The sequence below is a fragment of the Centroberyx gerrardi genome, chromosome 24 (assembly GCF_048128805.1).
Source record: "Centroberyx gerrardi isolate f3 chromosome 24, fCenGer3.hap1.cur.20231027, whole genome shotgun sequence".
NCBI classification, from domain to species: Eukaryota; Metazoa; Chordata; class Actinopteri; order Beryciformes; family Berycidae; genus Centroberyx; species Centroberyx gerrardi.
In genome coordinates, this window is record NC_136020.1 from 24,285,105 (window position 1) to 24,297,604 (window position 12,500).

The 12,500-nt window shown below is 46.5% G+C and overlaps 2 protein-coding genes across 5 annotated transcripts in view; one reads left to right on the forward strand and one right to left on the reverse strand.

The window, feature by feature from the left end:
- Positions 1-2,607, reverse strand: part of dyrk2 (dual-specificity tyrosine-(Y)-phosphorylation regulated kinase 2) — a 14,875-nt gene extending 12,268 nt beyond the window's left edge. Inside the window, exon 1 of one of the 2 annotated variants that reach the window (XM_071897218.2) lies at positions 2,552-2,607. In XM_071897218.2, coding sequence (XP_071753319.1) covers positions 2,552-2,591 — 40 coding nt within the window. In that variant the 5' untranslated portion in view covers positions 2,592-2,607. Of the gene's footprint in view, positions 1-2,044; positions 2,224-2,551 lie in introns of those variants that run through there. The other variant, XM_071897219.2, reaches the window with a different exon arrangement.
- Positions 2,608-4,998: 2,391 nt separating this feature from the next.
- Positions 4,999-12,500, forward strand: part of nup107 (nucleoporin 107) — a 19,516-nt gene continuing 12,014 nt past the window's right edge. For all 3 annotated transcript variants that reach the window (XM_078282171.1, XM_078282172.1, XM_078282170.1), the window contains exons 1-14: positions 4,999-5,057; positions 6,922-7,007; positions 7,243-7,338; positions 7,573-7,667; positions 7,820-7,952; positions 8,107-8,210; positions 8,385-8,500; positions 9,155-9,203; positions 9,383-9,454; positions 9,749-9,837; positions 10,202-10,277; positions 10,603-10,716; positions 11,428-11,518; positions 12,003-12,082. In XM_078282171.1, coding sequence (XP_078138297.1) covers positions 5,050-5,057; positions 6,922-7,007; positions 7,243-7,338; positions 7,573-7,667; positions 7,820-7,952; positions 8,107-8,210; positions 8,385-8,500; positions 9,155-9,203; positions 9,383-9,454; positions 9,749-9,837; positions 10,202-10,277; positions 10,603-10,716; positions 11,428-11,518; positions 12,003-12,082 — 1,209 coding nt within the window. In that variant the 5' untranslated portion in view covers positions 4,999-5,049. The remainder of the gene's footprint in view (positions 5,058-6,921; positions 7,008-7,242; positions 7,339-7,572; positions 7,668-7,819; positions 7,953-8,106; positions 8,211-8,384; positions 8,501-9,154; positions 9,204-9,382; positions 9,455-9,748; positions 9,838-10,201; positions 10,278-10,602; positions 10,717-11,427; positions 11,519-12,002; positions 12,083-12,500) is intronic.

The window sequence follows — 12,500 nt, forward strand, 5'->3', positions numbered from 1 at the left end:
GCATACACAATGTAACACTGTATACACACTGCATACACACTGCATACACAATGTAACACTGTATACACACTGCATACACACTGTATACACACTATACACACACTGTACACACATTGCATACACACTGCATACACACTGTATACACACTACATACAATGTGCATACAACCTTCATACAAACTGCTTACAAACTACACACAGACTCCTGTCCCTGGTGGTCTGCTCCTGGTTCTGGTCCAGCAGGCTTCAGCTGTGCGTTACATAATAACATGAATATCTCAGCCACATGGTTTGGTTGTTAGACTGTTGGAGAACACACAGCATCACAGCAGCATGATGCAGTGGAACAGCGGTGTTATGATGTGAACATGACACTGCGCTGTAAATGCCACAACGCAGGAGAACATGCATGGCATGCTGCTGGACAGGCGGAGTGGGAAACTGCAGCAGTGACACACACACACACATGCACACACACACACACACACACACACATCGCAGAGATCTGACACGATGAGGCTGATATATACTGTTGTAGCCTTGATATATACTGTCATATACTGCCATAAGGCTGATATATATATAGTGTCACATGGCTGACATACTGTCTATATATCATAAGGCTGACATATACTGTCATAAGGTTGACATTACTATAATAAGGCTGACATAGCCAATAATAAGGTTGATATATACATTAAGCTTGTGATATCTTGTGTTCATGCTCTGCTGCTTGGCTAGCTGGCCCTGCAGGAGGCTGTGGTGACATCAGCCTGTCTTACATTAGAATAAATACACTAGTCTTTAATAGTGACATTAGTCTAAATTACATAAACACTGCCATTATCTAGCAGGCTAACAGTGGAACTACTAGTGGCTGATGCTGCCTAAAGGTCTGGAATAGTAGTATTACATCAGGTTAAATACACAGTAATGTTGTGTAGCTAAAGGCTTTACAACAACCTGTATTATATTCATATTAATACAGTACAACTGTCTTAATAGTCTTTAATAGCTGCTACAATGCTATAAGGGCTGGAACACTTACATTAAGATCATTAAACAGAATTAATTCATTATAATAACAGAAGTCCATTAGCTAAAAACACTGACAGCAGCCAGCAGGCTAACAGGGCTAACAGACACTAATGCTACCTGAAGTCTACAGCAGCCTGCATTACATTCACATAAGTGGATTATAATGTAATAATAGCATAACAGCAGCATCAGGCTAAACAGCAGCTACTCTGTCTCTGTATGAGTAAAAGACTGATGTTATCTGCTAGGCTAACAGCGAGCTAATCATGCTACACACACCAGGATAAATACATTACACCGGTGTCTATCAGCCGTTATAATGCTATCTAAAGGAAGCCATCTGTCTCCTGTCGTCTGTACCATCAGCAGGCTGTAAAGCTATAATGCATTACAGCTAATCCAGCAGGCTAACAGGCTAACAGAGGCTAGCATGCTACTGACTCTGTAACAGCCTGGTTTACATGGATATAATGTGTAATAACAGTGATAACAGTCCACAGCAGCCGTTATTACAGTAATATAACGTGTTATAACAGCGATATAACCGTCTGTAAAAGCGACATTAGCGTGTGTTTGCTTGCTAGTGGCCGAGCTGCTGCCTCCAGTCTCACATCAACCACCAAACCAGACCGTAAAACACACTTCAGGCATCAGGCTTCTTATAGATGAGTATTTTAGTGCTGACGGTCATTAATGTTAATTATCTCTGACATTAAAACAGAAGCTAAAGCCGCTGAGCTGAACTCCGGCTGAACCGCAGGGAAGCAGCAGGCCGAAGACACCCAGCGACCGGTTTAACAGGCGGACAGACACACACAAAACACCCAGAAATACACACAAAACACCCAGAATACTCTCAGATCCGCAGAAAACACACAGAAATACCCTCCAAACACTCAGAATACCCGCAGAAGTGGAGTGAAAACCACACAGACACTGAAAACAGCGACAGACGCCCTGAAGCAGCCCGGCACACCGAGGAAAACAGAGTAAACATGTAAACACACCAAAAACCAGACCCGACCCGGTTCTGCTGTGATCCCGTCTCTCTGTTCGGGTTTCATGTATTTTCTCCGCTGTCACTTCTCATCTGTTTGGTTAAAAATAAACCGGAGGGACAGAAAAGACCAGCGGCGTTTATTTCTGTCTGTTTCTGCTCTGTAAAGCAGCAGAAATCTTATAATGTAAAATTACACTTCATTTAACACAGAGAGGTCTGTTTGTTTCTGTCCGCACACCCGCCTGACCCGTTTCTTTCATTTCTGTCTTTTAAATCAAATTAAATGTAATTAAATGAAGAAGGCGGACAGGCAGCATCTGTTTCTATCTGCTTCTATTTCTGTTTCTATCCCTGTCAGACTGACAGGCGGCGAGGCTCCGACCGTTTCTGCCTCTTTACGTTACATTTACAGTCTAATAAATGACCGCTAACGGAGCCGGAGGGTCAGCGGTGTGTGTCGGCCGGGCCGGCCGGGCTCAGGAGCCCCCTGGCCGGCTACAGAGGCTCTGCTCACCCGTCGGCAGGACCGAGGCTCCGGGCTTCTTGGTTAACATGGCGGCCGCTCCTCTCCTCTGGACACACAGCCGGGACAGGAGCCTCCTCTTCCTCCTGCTGCTGCTCCTCCTCTTCCTCCTCCTCCCCCTGCTGGTCTTCCTCCTCCTCTTCCTCCTCTCCCTCCTCCTCCTCCCTCTTTCACTCAGTTCAGTTTAATTTACTGTCAGAACTGTTTATCAGAAACAATACTGAGAAAAAAGAGTACATTTCACAATAAAATATCAGTTCATGTTTTTATTTATAACAATAATTATAACATAATAATAATAACAACATACAAATAATAGACAGTAAAACAACAGGAGAGTGAAAAAAATGAAGCTAAAATGTTGTTATTGCAGAGTATTAGTAGGGGGCGGGGCTAAGTGATTGGCTCCGCCCACCTGGGACGCTCCGCCCAGCAAACAAACAACAGAGAGGCGAGAAACAGAAGAACAAAATATTAACAACTGACTGTTAATATCTGAAGTTAGCAGTCATATAACACATGGAGCAGAAAATAACTAAACAACTGAGGTTATTATTAGTATTATTAGTATTATTTGTAGTAGTAGAGTAGTAGTACACTAGTAGTAGTTGTAGTAGCCTAGTACGAGTAGTACTAGTAGTAGTAGTAGCAGTAGTAGCAGCAGTAGTAGTAGTAGTAATAGTACTATTAGTAGTAGTATCCTTGCTATTTTAATGTTTATCAAGCTGTTTGGAGACTAACAAAGCTTTACATGAGTCAGCAAGAGACAGACAGTCAGGCAGACAGACAGTCAGGCAGACACACAGACAGACAGTCAGGCAGACACACAGAGAGACAGTCAGGCAGACACACAGTCAGGCAGACACACAGACAGACAGTCAGGCAGACAGACAGTCAGGCAGACACACAGACAGACAGTCAGGCAGACACACAGTCAGGCAGACACACAGACAGACAGACAGTCAGGCAGACACACAGTCAGGCAGACACACAGAGAGACAGTCAGGCAGACACACAGACAGACAGTCAGGCAGACACACAGAGAGACAGACAGACAGACAGACAGACAGACAGACAGGCAGACAGACAGAGAGACAGACAGACAGTCAGGCAGACACACAGACAGGCAGACAGACAGACACACAGACAGACAGACAGGCAGACAGACAGAGAGACAGACAGGCAGTTGTAGAGCTTCTGTGTTCATGTTGTTGCTTCTTATGTTACCAGTAAAGTTTGTTCAATTAAACTGAAGTGTCTGTTATGTAAGGAACCTGTTCTATAGAGTTACTGGAAGCCCTGAAACCTGAGACTACACACACACACACACACACACACACACACACACACACACACACGCACACACACACACACACAGATTGGTGAGCTATGATGTCAGAGAGAAAGAGGAAGAACATCCTCTGTACCGTCACCATGGTAACATGACAACACAATCAGCTGTTACTATGGAGCCAACATGGCCGACAGTGTGTGTGTGTGTGTGTGTGTGTGTGTGTGTGTGTGATGTTTGGTTTGAGTTGATCTCATCTTCACATGATTCAGGTTTCAGTCAGGTCAGCTGGAAGCCGTGCTGCGTTCAGGTGCGCTCAGGAGAGCAGGACACATCCAAAATCTGTTTCATTTATCAATTTAAAATCAGCCAGAAACAAACAAACAAACGAGCTGCAGCAGGTGTTGTTGCTCTTCATATGAACAGCAGATTGTGTTGCTGTGAAAATAATCGATCATATTGATTCTGATCATGTTGTTCTGACAGCAGAGGATTCACTGCAGCTGGCAGCCGCTCAGCAGCAGGAGGCATGAAGAGCCTCCCCAGCTGCAGCTCGTATTTACAGTAAATCCAACAGGACCTGAACGCAGCATCAGGACCGCTGATCTGACTGAATCTGTTTTCCTGCCTGTTTCCTCCTGAACAACAGAATCTGGGAGTTGTCAAATAAAAACAGAAAACCTGCTCTGTTGTAATAACAAGAGAAACTGCAGTTTATTCCTTCTAACATTAATATTAAAATAATAATGTTTCCCTTTACATATACAGTATGAATACAGATATATGTCAGATATTTGTCTATGGGACAGTGAACGGGGTTTGTTGTAGTTCTGATCTCAGCCAGCAGGAGGCGAAGGTTTTCCTGCCAGCAGACCAACAAAGTCACGAAGAAGAACGTCACCAGACAGAACGAGTCGATAACAGCTGAACCTAAACCAAACGAACCAACAGTTTGAATAAGAACAGATACTAATCCTTTTTTTTATGAAGACAGTTTCATCCACAGAGTTTCTGATTAAAGTCTTCCGTCATATTAGATGAAAACAGAAGAGTCTGAATCATTTATTGGTGAAAAGTCTTTATTTCTGTTTTTCATCCGGGATCGACTGTTGCGTCTAAACTGCTGCAACTTCTAACAGAAGAAGAAGAAGAAGCAGAAGAACCTCGCGGAGCGGGAACTGAACTGACTCTTCACAACATGGACTGGTAAACACTCAGTCATTTTAATAACTAACTTTCCTCCTTTAATGTTGTAACTGAAGCGGACAGCTGTGTATTGTACCAGTGTCCAGACTGTTAGCTTGTTGTTCAGCCGGCTTTACTGTTCAAACTGTCAGCATGGAGGCTAACGATGCTAACTGTGCTAACTGTTAGGATGAAGGCTAACGATGCTAACTGTGCTAACACCGCCGTTCACAATCAGTGCTGATGCTAACTAGCTAACTGCTAGCTAACGGTGTGTAGTGGTCGTTTGAGTTAAAAGCAGAGCTCTGGTTAGAAACAGCTGCAGTTTAATATGAAGCTGCTAAATAAAGAGCTAACTGCTAGCTGCTATTCACTGCTGGTTAAAACTAAAATGTCAGTTTTCAGCAGCTAAACCGCACCAGGTAGCTAAATATTATTTTTAAAGTGGCGTCTACAAACTGGAACTGTATCAAGAAATTGTCCCTCGAGGATAAATACAGGTTTTTTTTATTTAATTGACTTGTAAAGATAATTATTATAAAGCACGAATGGTAATGTTAGCTAAACTGACAGACATGTGACCCGTTTTTAGCGAAGTTAACAGTCTGAGGTCACATTTTAATGACATGAGTCCTAGTCTGTCTAATGAGTCCTAGTCTGTCTAATGAGTCCTAGTCTGTCTAATGAGTCCTAGTCTGTCTAATGAGTCCTAGTCTGTTGTAGTGAGTCCTAGTCTGTCTAATGAGTCCTAGTCTGTCTAATGAGTCCTAGTCTGTTGTAATGAGTCCTAGTCTGTCTAATGAGTCCTAGTCTGTCTAATGAGTCCTAATCTGTCTAATGAGTCCTAGTCTGTCTAACGAGTCCTAGTCTGTCTAACGAGTCCTAGTCTGTTGTAGTGAGTCCTAGTCTGTTGTAATGAGTCCTAGTCTGTTGTAATGAGTCCTAGTCTGTTGTAATGAGTCCTAGTCTGTCTAATGAGTCCTAGTCTGTCTAACGAGTCCTAGTCTGTCTAACGAGTCCTAGTCTGTTGTAATGAGTCCTAGTCTGTTGTAGTGAGTCCTAGTCTGTTGTAATGAGTCCTAGTCTGTTGTAGTGAGTCCTAGTCTGTCTAACGAGTCCTAGTCTGTTGTAGTGAGTCCTAGTCTGTTGTAACGAGTCCTAGTCTGTCTAACGAGTCCTAGTCTGTTGTAATGAGTCCTAGTCTGTTGTAGTGAGTCCTAGTCTGTTGTAATGAGTCCTAGTCTGTTGTAGTGAGTCCTAGTCTGTCTAACGAGTCCTAGTCTGTTGTAGTGAGTCCTAGTCTGTTGTAATGAGTCCTAGTCTGTTGTAATGAGTCCTAGTCTGTTGTAGTGAGTCCTAGTCTGTCTAACGAGTCCTAGTCTGTCTAATGAGTCCTAGTCTGTTGTAGTGAGTCCTAGTCTGTCTAACGAGTCCTAGTCTGTCTAATGAGTCCTAGTCTGTTGTAGTGAGTCCTAGTCTGTCTAATGAGTCCTAGTCTGTTGTAATGAGTCCTAGTCTGTTGTAATGAGTCCTAGTCTGTCTAATGAGTCCTAATCTGTCTAATGAGTCCTAGTCTGTTGTAATGAGTCCTAGTCTGTCTAATGAGTCCTAGTCTGTTGTAATGAGTCCTAGTCTGTTGTAATGAGTCCTAGTCTGTTGTAATGAGTCCTAGTCTGTCTAATGAGTCCTAATCTGTCTAATGAGTCCTAGTCTGTTGTAATGAGTCCTAGTCGGTGTAATGAGTCCTAGTCTTTCTAATGAGTCTAGTCTGTGTGTAATACAGGGTTTCTAATATATCTTCATGTCCTGACCCTGGGCTCCGGGACCCCCGGGCGGTCCCGGAGCCCAGGTTGAGCCCCTCTTGTTGTGCCCCTCCTGTCCACAGGGGGCAGGACGAGCTGCTGTCTCCGGTGGTGCGGGAGGCGGAGGTGACCCGGGCCGCCCGGAGGAAGAGCTACAAGAAGGTCGCATGTATCCTGCAGGGTGTGTGTGTGTGTGTGTGTGTGTGTGTGTGTGTGTGTGTGTGTGTCCAGATAAAGGCCGCAGGTAGAGCTGCACGATTATGGCAAAAATGATAATCTGTATCAGTATACAGCAGTATGTGTCAGTATAGTAGTGTGTGTGTGTGTGTGTGTGTGTGTGTGTGTGTGTTGGATCAGTGTGTGTGTGTTGGGCCAGATGTTGTTCTCCTGAGCCTCAGCTTCAGTCCCGTCGCCCGGCGGCGGCAGTCCGGCCGTTTCCATGGTAACACCGGCCCGCCCCCTGCTGAGGAACACTCCTGCATCTCTGTTCAGACAGGCTGGTAGGACACACACACACACACACACACACACACACACACACACACACACAGTGATTCTGTCTCCGATACCAATCCAGGTTATTACTGATCTGATATTTTTGTGATTAATTGACTTCTCTCTCTCTCTCTCCCCCCCCCTCTCTCTCTCTCTCCCCCCCCCCCCCCCCCCCCCTCTCTCTCTCTCTCTCTCTCTCTCTCTCTCTCTCTCTCTCTCTCTCTCTCTCTCTCTCTCAGTAACTCCCAGAGTTCCAGATGTTTCCTCCATATTGGCTCCAGGAGGCCGAACGCCTCGATACACACACACACCCCGAAACACCCTCAGCAGTGTGGTGAGACACACACACACACACACACACACATCACAGCATGTGGAACAGAAAGAAAACAGATGAAACTTCATGACATAAAAGGAGAAATTACATGAAACATCAAAAGAAAAATCTAAATGAGTTTAACTGGTAAAATAACTCTGTGTGTGTAGAATTTGGACGACAGTGATTGGACGTACAGCCTGTACCCCTCCCCTCTGTCCGGATTGGGCGACACCACCTTCACCGATGACATCAGCAACCTTAGCTCCGCCCTGCTGAAGGAGGACGACCCCGGAGAGGCCGGTAACCAAAACAAATGCACCCAAACCCCCCACTGACACACACACAGCTCCACCTGCTGGACTGGAGTATTGCAGTACTGTGTTAGTACTGTAGTACTGTGTCAGTACTGCAGTACTGACAGTACTGCGTGAGTAAAGTAGTTTCTCTCCTCCAGCGGCTGCCGGTCTTTTCCCAGAGTTCCTTGCCTCCTTCCTGAAACATTCTTCTTCTGCGGTGTTTGAGCTGCTGGAGGAATACCAGGCCCTCTGCCAGGACAAGGTGTGTGTGTGTGTGTGTGTGTGTGTGTGTGTGTGTGTGTGTGTGTGTGTAAAATGTAGTAATCCTACTGATGTCTCTACATTAATGTGGTGAAATGATACACAGCTTTTGTTTATGTGTGTGTGTGTGTGTGTGTGTGTGTGTGTGTGTGTGTGTGTGTGTGTGTGAGAGCAGGTGGACTCCCTGCAGAGCCTGGTCCTCAGAGCCGGACAGAGCAGTAAGACAGCAGGAGTCAGGTGGCTGCTGCAGCAGGAGAACGCCACCTGGAGACTGGTGACATCACTGTACAGGTCTGTCTGTCTGCCTGTCTGTCTGACTACCTGTCTGTCTGACTGTCTGTCTGCCTGTCTGTCTGACTGTCTGTCTGTCTGTCTGTCTGACTACCTGTCTGTCTGCCTGTCTGTCTGTCTGACTACCTGCCTGTCTGCCTGTCTGTCTGTCTGCCTGTCTGTCTGCCTGTCTGTCTGTCTGACTACCTGCCTGTCTGCCTGTCTGTCTGACTGTCTGTCTGACTGTCTGTCTGCCTGTCTGTCTGCCTGTCTGTCTGTCTGTCTGTCTGTCTGTCTGACTACCTGTCTGTCTGCCTGTCTGTCTGTCTGACTACCTGCCTGACTACCTGTCTGTCTGCCTGCCTGTCTGTCTGTCTGTCTGTCTGACTGTCTGTCTGCCTGCCTGCCTGTCTGTCTGCCTCTCTGTCTGTCTGTCTGCCTCTCTGTCTGTCTGTCTGCCTCTCTGTCTGTCTGTCTGACTACCTGTCTGTCTGTCTGTCTGCCTGTCTGTCTGCCTGCCTGTCTGTCTGACTGTCTGTCTGACTACCTGTCTGTCTGTCTGTCTGTCTGACTACCTGTCTGTCTGACTGTCTGTCTGACTATCTGTCTGTCTGACTACCTGTCTGTCTGTCTGACTACCTGTCTGTCTGTCTGACTACCTGTCTGTCTCTCCAGGGATCGGGTCCAGTCGGCGCTGGAAGATGACATCATGACGGATCTGGCTGTGAGTGAACAAACTGCTTTATTCTTCTAGACCAGACTGTTCAGCAACACACACACACACACACACACACACACACATACACACACACACACACAGCCATGAGTCTGCTGTGTTTGACTGGTTGTACTGGTCAGATCCCACTGCTAAGTGTGTGTGTGTGTGTGTGTGTGTGTGTGCAGGCTCCCAGTGAGAGTGAGAAGGTTGTGGTGGATCAGCTGTTCCAGCGAGACGCCGTGGTGCGACAGAGTCAGGTGAGTTCAGCTGTGTGTGGGTTGCCGTGGTAACGCACGGTGACCGACGACACGTTCAGATGCAGAACAACAAGCTGCAGGACGGGGCGGATCGTCTTTGTCTTCAGCCTCAGGACCGGAGGAAACATCAGCTGTTCGTCCTCCATGTTGGTTCTGGAGGTCTGATCTGAATCACTTTTCAAACCACATACAGATGTGGCTTCAATCTGTTTGGAAAAATCAGTTTCCATGAGTTCTGCTGTTCAGAATCAGTCTGACTCCAGACTGAGGCTCTACTTCCTGTTTGTGTTGCAGCTGGTTGTTGATTGGCTGGAGAGTATCGCCAAGGACCAGATTGGGGATTTCTCTGATAATATAGAATACTACGCCAAGAACGTCTGCTGGTGAGAACCTGTCTGTCTGTCTGTCTGTCTGACTACCTGTCTGTCTGTCTGTCTGTCTGACTACCTGTCTGTCTGTCTGTCTGTCTGACTACCTGTCTGTCTGTCTGTCTGTCTGTCTGTCTGACTACCTGTCTGTCTGTCTGACTTCCTGTCTGTCTGTCTGTCTGTCTGTCTGACTTCCTGTCTGTCTGTCTGTCTGTCTGTAGTTTCTAGTAAACTGATAGTGAGTTACTGTTAATTATAATAACATTATAATAACATTAAGTGGGCGTGGCTATCAGCAGGTATGACAGTGAAGGTGTGTGTGTGTGTGTGTGTGTGTGTGTGTGTGTGTGTGTGTGTGTGTGTGTGTGTGTGTGTGCAGGGAGAACACCCTCCATGCTCTGAAGCTGAGGAGGACCAGCAGCGCCGGTCTGACTATTCCTCTGGTCACTGAGCTGGTGAGAGCCGTTACCATGGTAACAAACACACTGAGCAGTTAACGTTACCGTGGTAACAGACACACTGAGCGGGTAACGTTACCGTGGTAACACACACTCTGAGCGGGTAACGTTACCATGGTGTCTGCACTGATGAGATAAATCTGTTGCCATGGTAACAAACCATCCCTAGTAATATTACATCACCATATCCAGTTACATGACAACAAACCATCACTACTACTGTTACTGAATGCATGGGTAACCTGTGTGTGTGTGTGTGTGTGTGTGTGTGTGTGTGTGTGCGCGTGTGCGCGTGTGTGCGTGTGTGTGTGTGTGTGTGCAGGACCCGGACGCCCCCCTCCGGCAGCAGCGCCCCCTGGCTGATCTGGACAGAGAAGACGACGCCAGACTGCTGAAGAACCTGTTCAGTCTGATCAGAGCCGGCATGACAGAGGAGGTAGAGAGAGAGAAATAATAATATAAATAATAAAGAATAGAATAACTTCAGTCCCCTGCTGGTTGAGCTGGAGGAGGTTTTGAGAGATCCAGCTCTGCCTTCAGCCAGGCGGTCTTCAGAGGAACCTTCAGGCTCTCAGCAGCATGGGATGAGCAGGAAGGTAGAGCTGCGTGAGACACTGAGCTGACCCTGACCGTGACCCTGACCCTGACCGTGACCCTGACCCTGACCGTGACCGTGACCCTGACCCTGACCCTGACCCTGACCCTGACTGTGACCCTGACCCTGACCCTGACCCTGACCGTCACCCTGACCCTGACCCTGACCCTGACTGTGACCCTGACCCTGACCCTGACCCTGACCCTGACTGTGACCAGAGGAGCATGTTGGGAATAGAAGGGGACCCAGGACTGAACCTTGGTACACCGCAGCTAGGTTAAGCTAAGAGAGATGATCTGAACCAATCAGGAGCCAGGTCATTACTTCCAACAGAACTCTTAAGGCGATCATGTCAGATGTTATGATCCACAGTGTCAGCTGCCGGAACACTTTGGTTGTCTGTGTTGCCCGTTGCTGGCAGAGTTGCCCATCTGCATTGCCCAACAAATGTCTAGTCTCACACCGTGTGTGTGTGTGTGTGTGTGTGTGTGTGTGTGTGTGTGTGTGTGTGTGTGTGTGTGTGTGTGTGTGTGTGTGTGTGTATGTGTGCAGGCTCAGAGGCTGTGTAAGCGGTGTGGTCAGGCCTGGAGAGCAGCAACTCTGGAGGGCTGGAAACTCTACCATGACCCCAACATGACCTCAGGTAACCTTTGACCCCTGGTCCTATGATGGGACTATAAATCTAAACTCAATACATCTCAATACAAAACCTGTCAGTCGGTGAATGGTGATATCAGCTCCATGTTATTCTGCTGTCAGGAACATGAATGGTGATATCAGCTCCATGTTATTCTGCTGTCAGGAACATGAATGGTGATATCAGCTCCATGTTATTCTGCTGTAGTAATCACTAATGAGACTCTTGACCATCACAGTTTCACAAGCTCTCCATCCAAATTATATTATTGTCACTTTGTAATGACATTTTTAAATTGTTGTTTACATTCTAGCAGCCAATGGCATCGCTAGAAAGATTTGAGTCTCAGAAATAAACAGAATTCTGCACAGTCAGACTTTGTTGTCACTGAACTTTTATTGATCACATCGTATCCTGGTTGGATTGAATCCTGTGTGTGTGTGTGTGTGTGTGTGTGTGTGTGTGTGTGTGTGTGTGTGTGTGTGTGCAGGCAATGCGGAGCTGCAGCCAGTAGAGGGAAACCCTCACAGAGGGATCTGGAAGGCCTGCTGCTGGAGGCTGTCTGAGGAGGTACAACACCACACACACACACACACAGGTCACATGGGCCGACAGGGAGCTCCTCCATTGGAGCGTTTGGTGACCTGTCATCCTGTGACATCATCATATAGATGGTAGTAATATAATGGAGAGAGTATGAGGACTGGAGCTGGGTGACAGGGTTGGAATCTATATCATGATAAGCATACACTTTTTTGATGTCTATATATCACCATACAGCTCACGTCATCAAATCACATGTTAAATAATCAGATTAACGTTCATCCCACTGAACTGAAGGGTAGCGTCAGCTGTGATGTCAAACTGAACTGACTTTTTCAAACAATGTTCCTCAAAGTGTTTCATACCTCATTCTGTTTTTTACATAAAATGAGCTTGTTCTCATCAGCTCAGACCGCAGAACTGTGTGTCACGATTCCCCAAATTC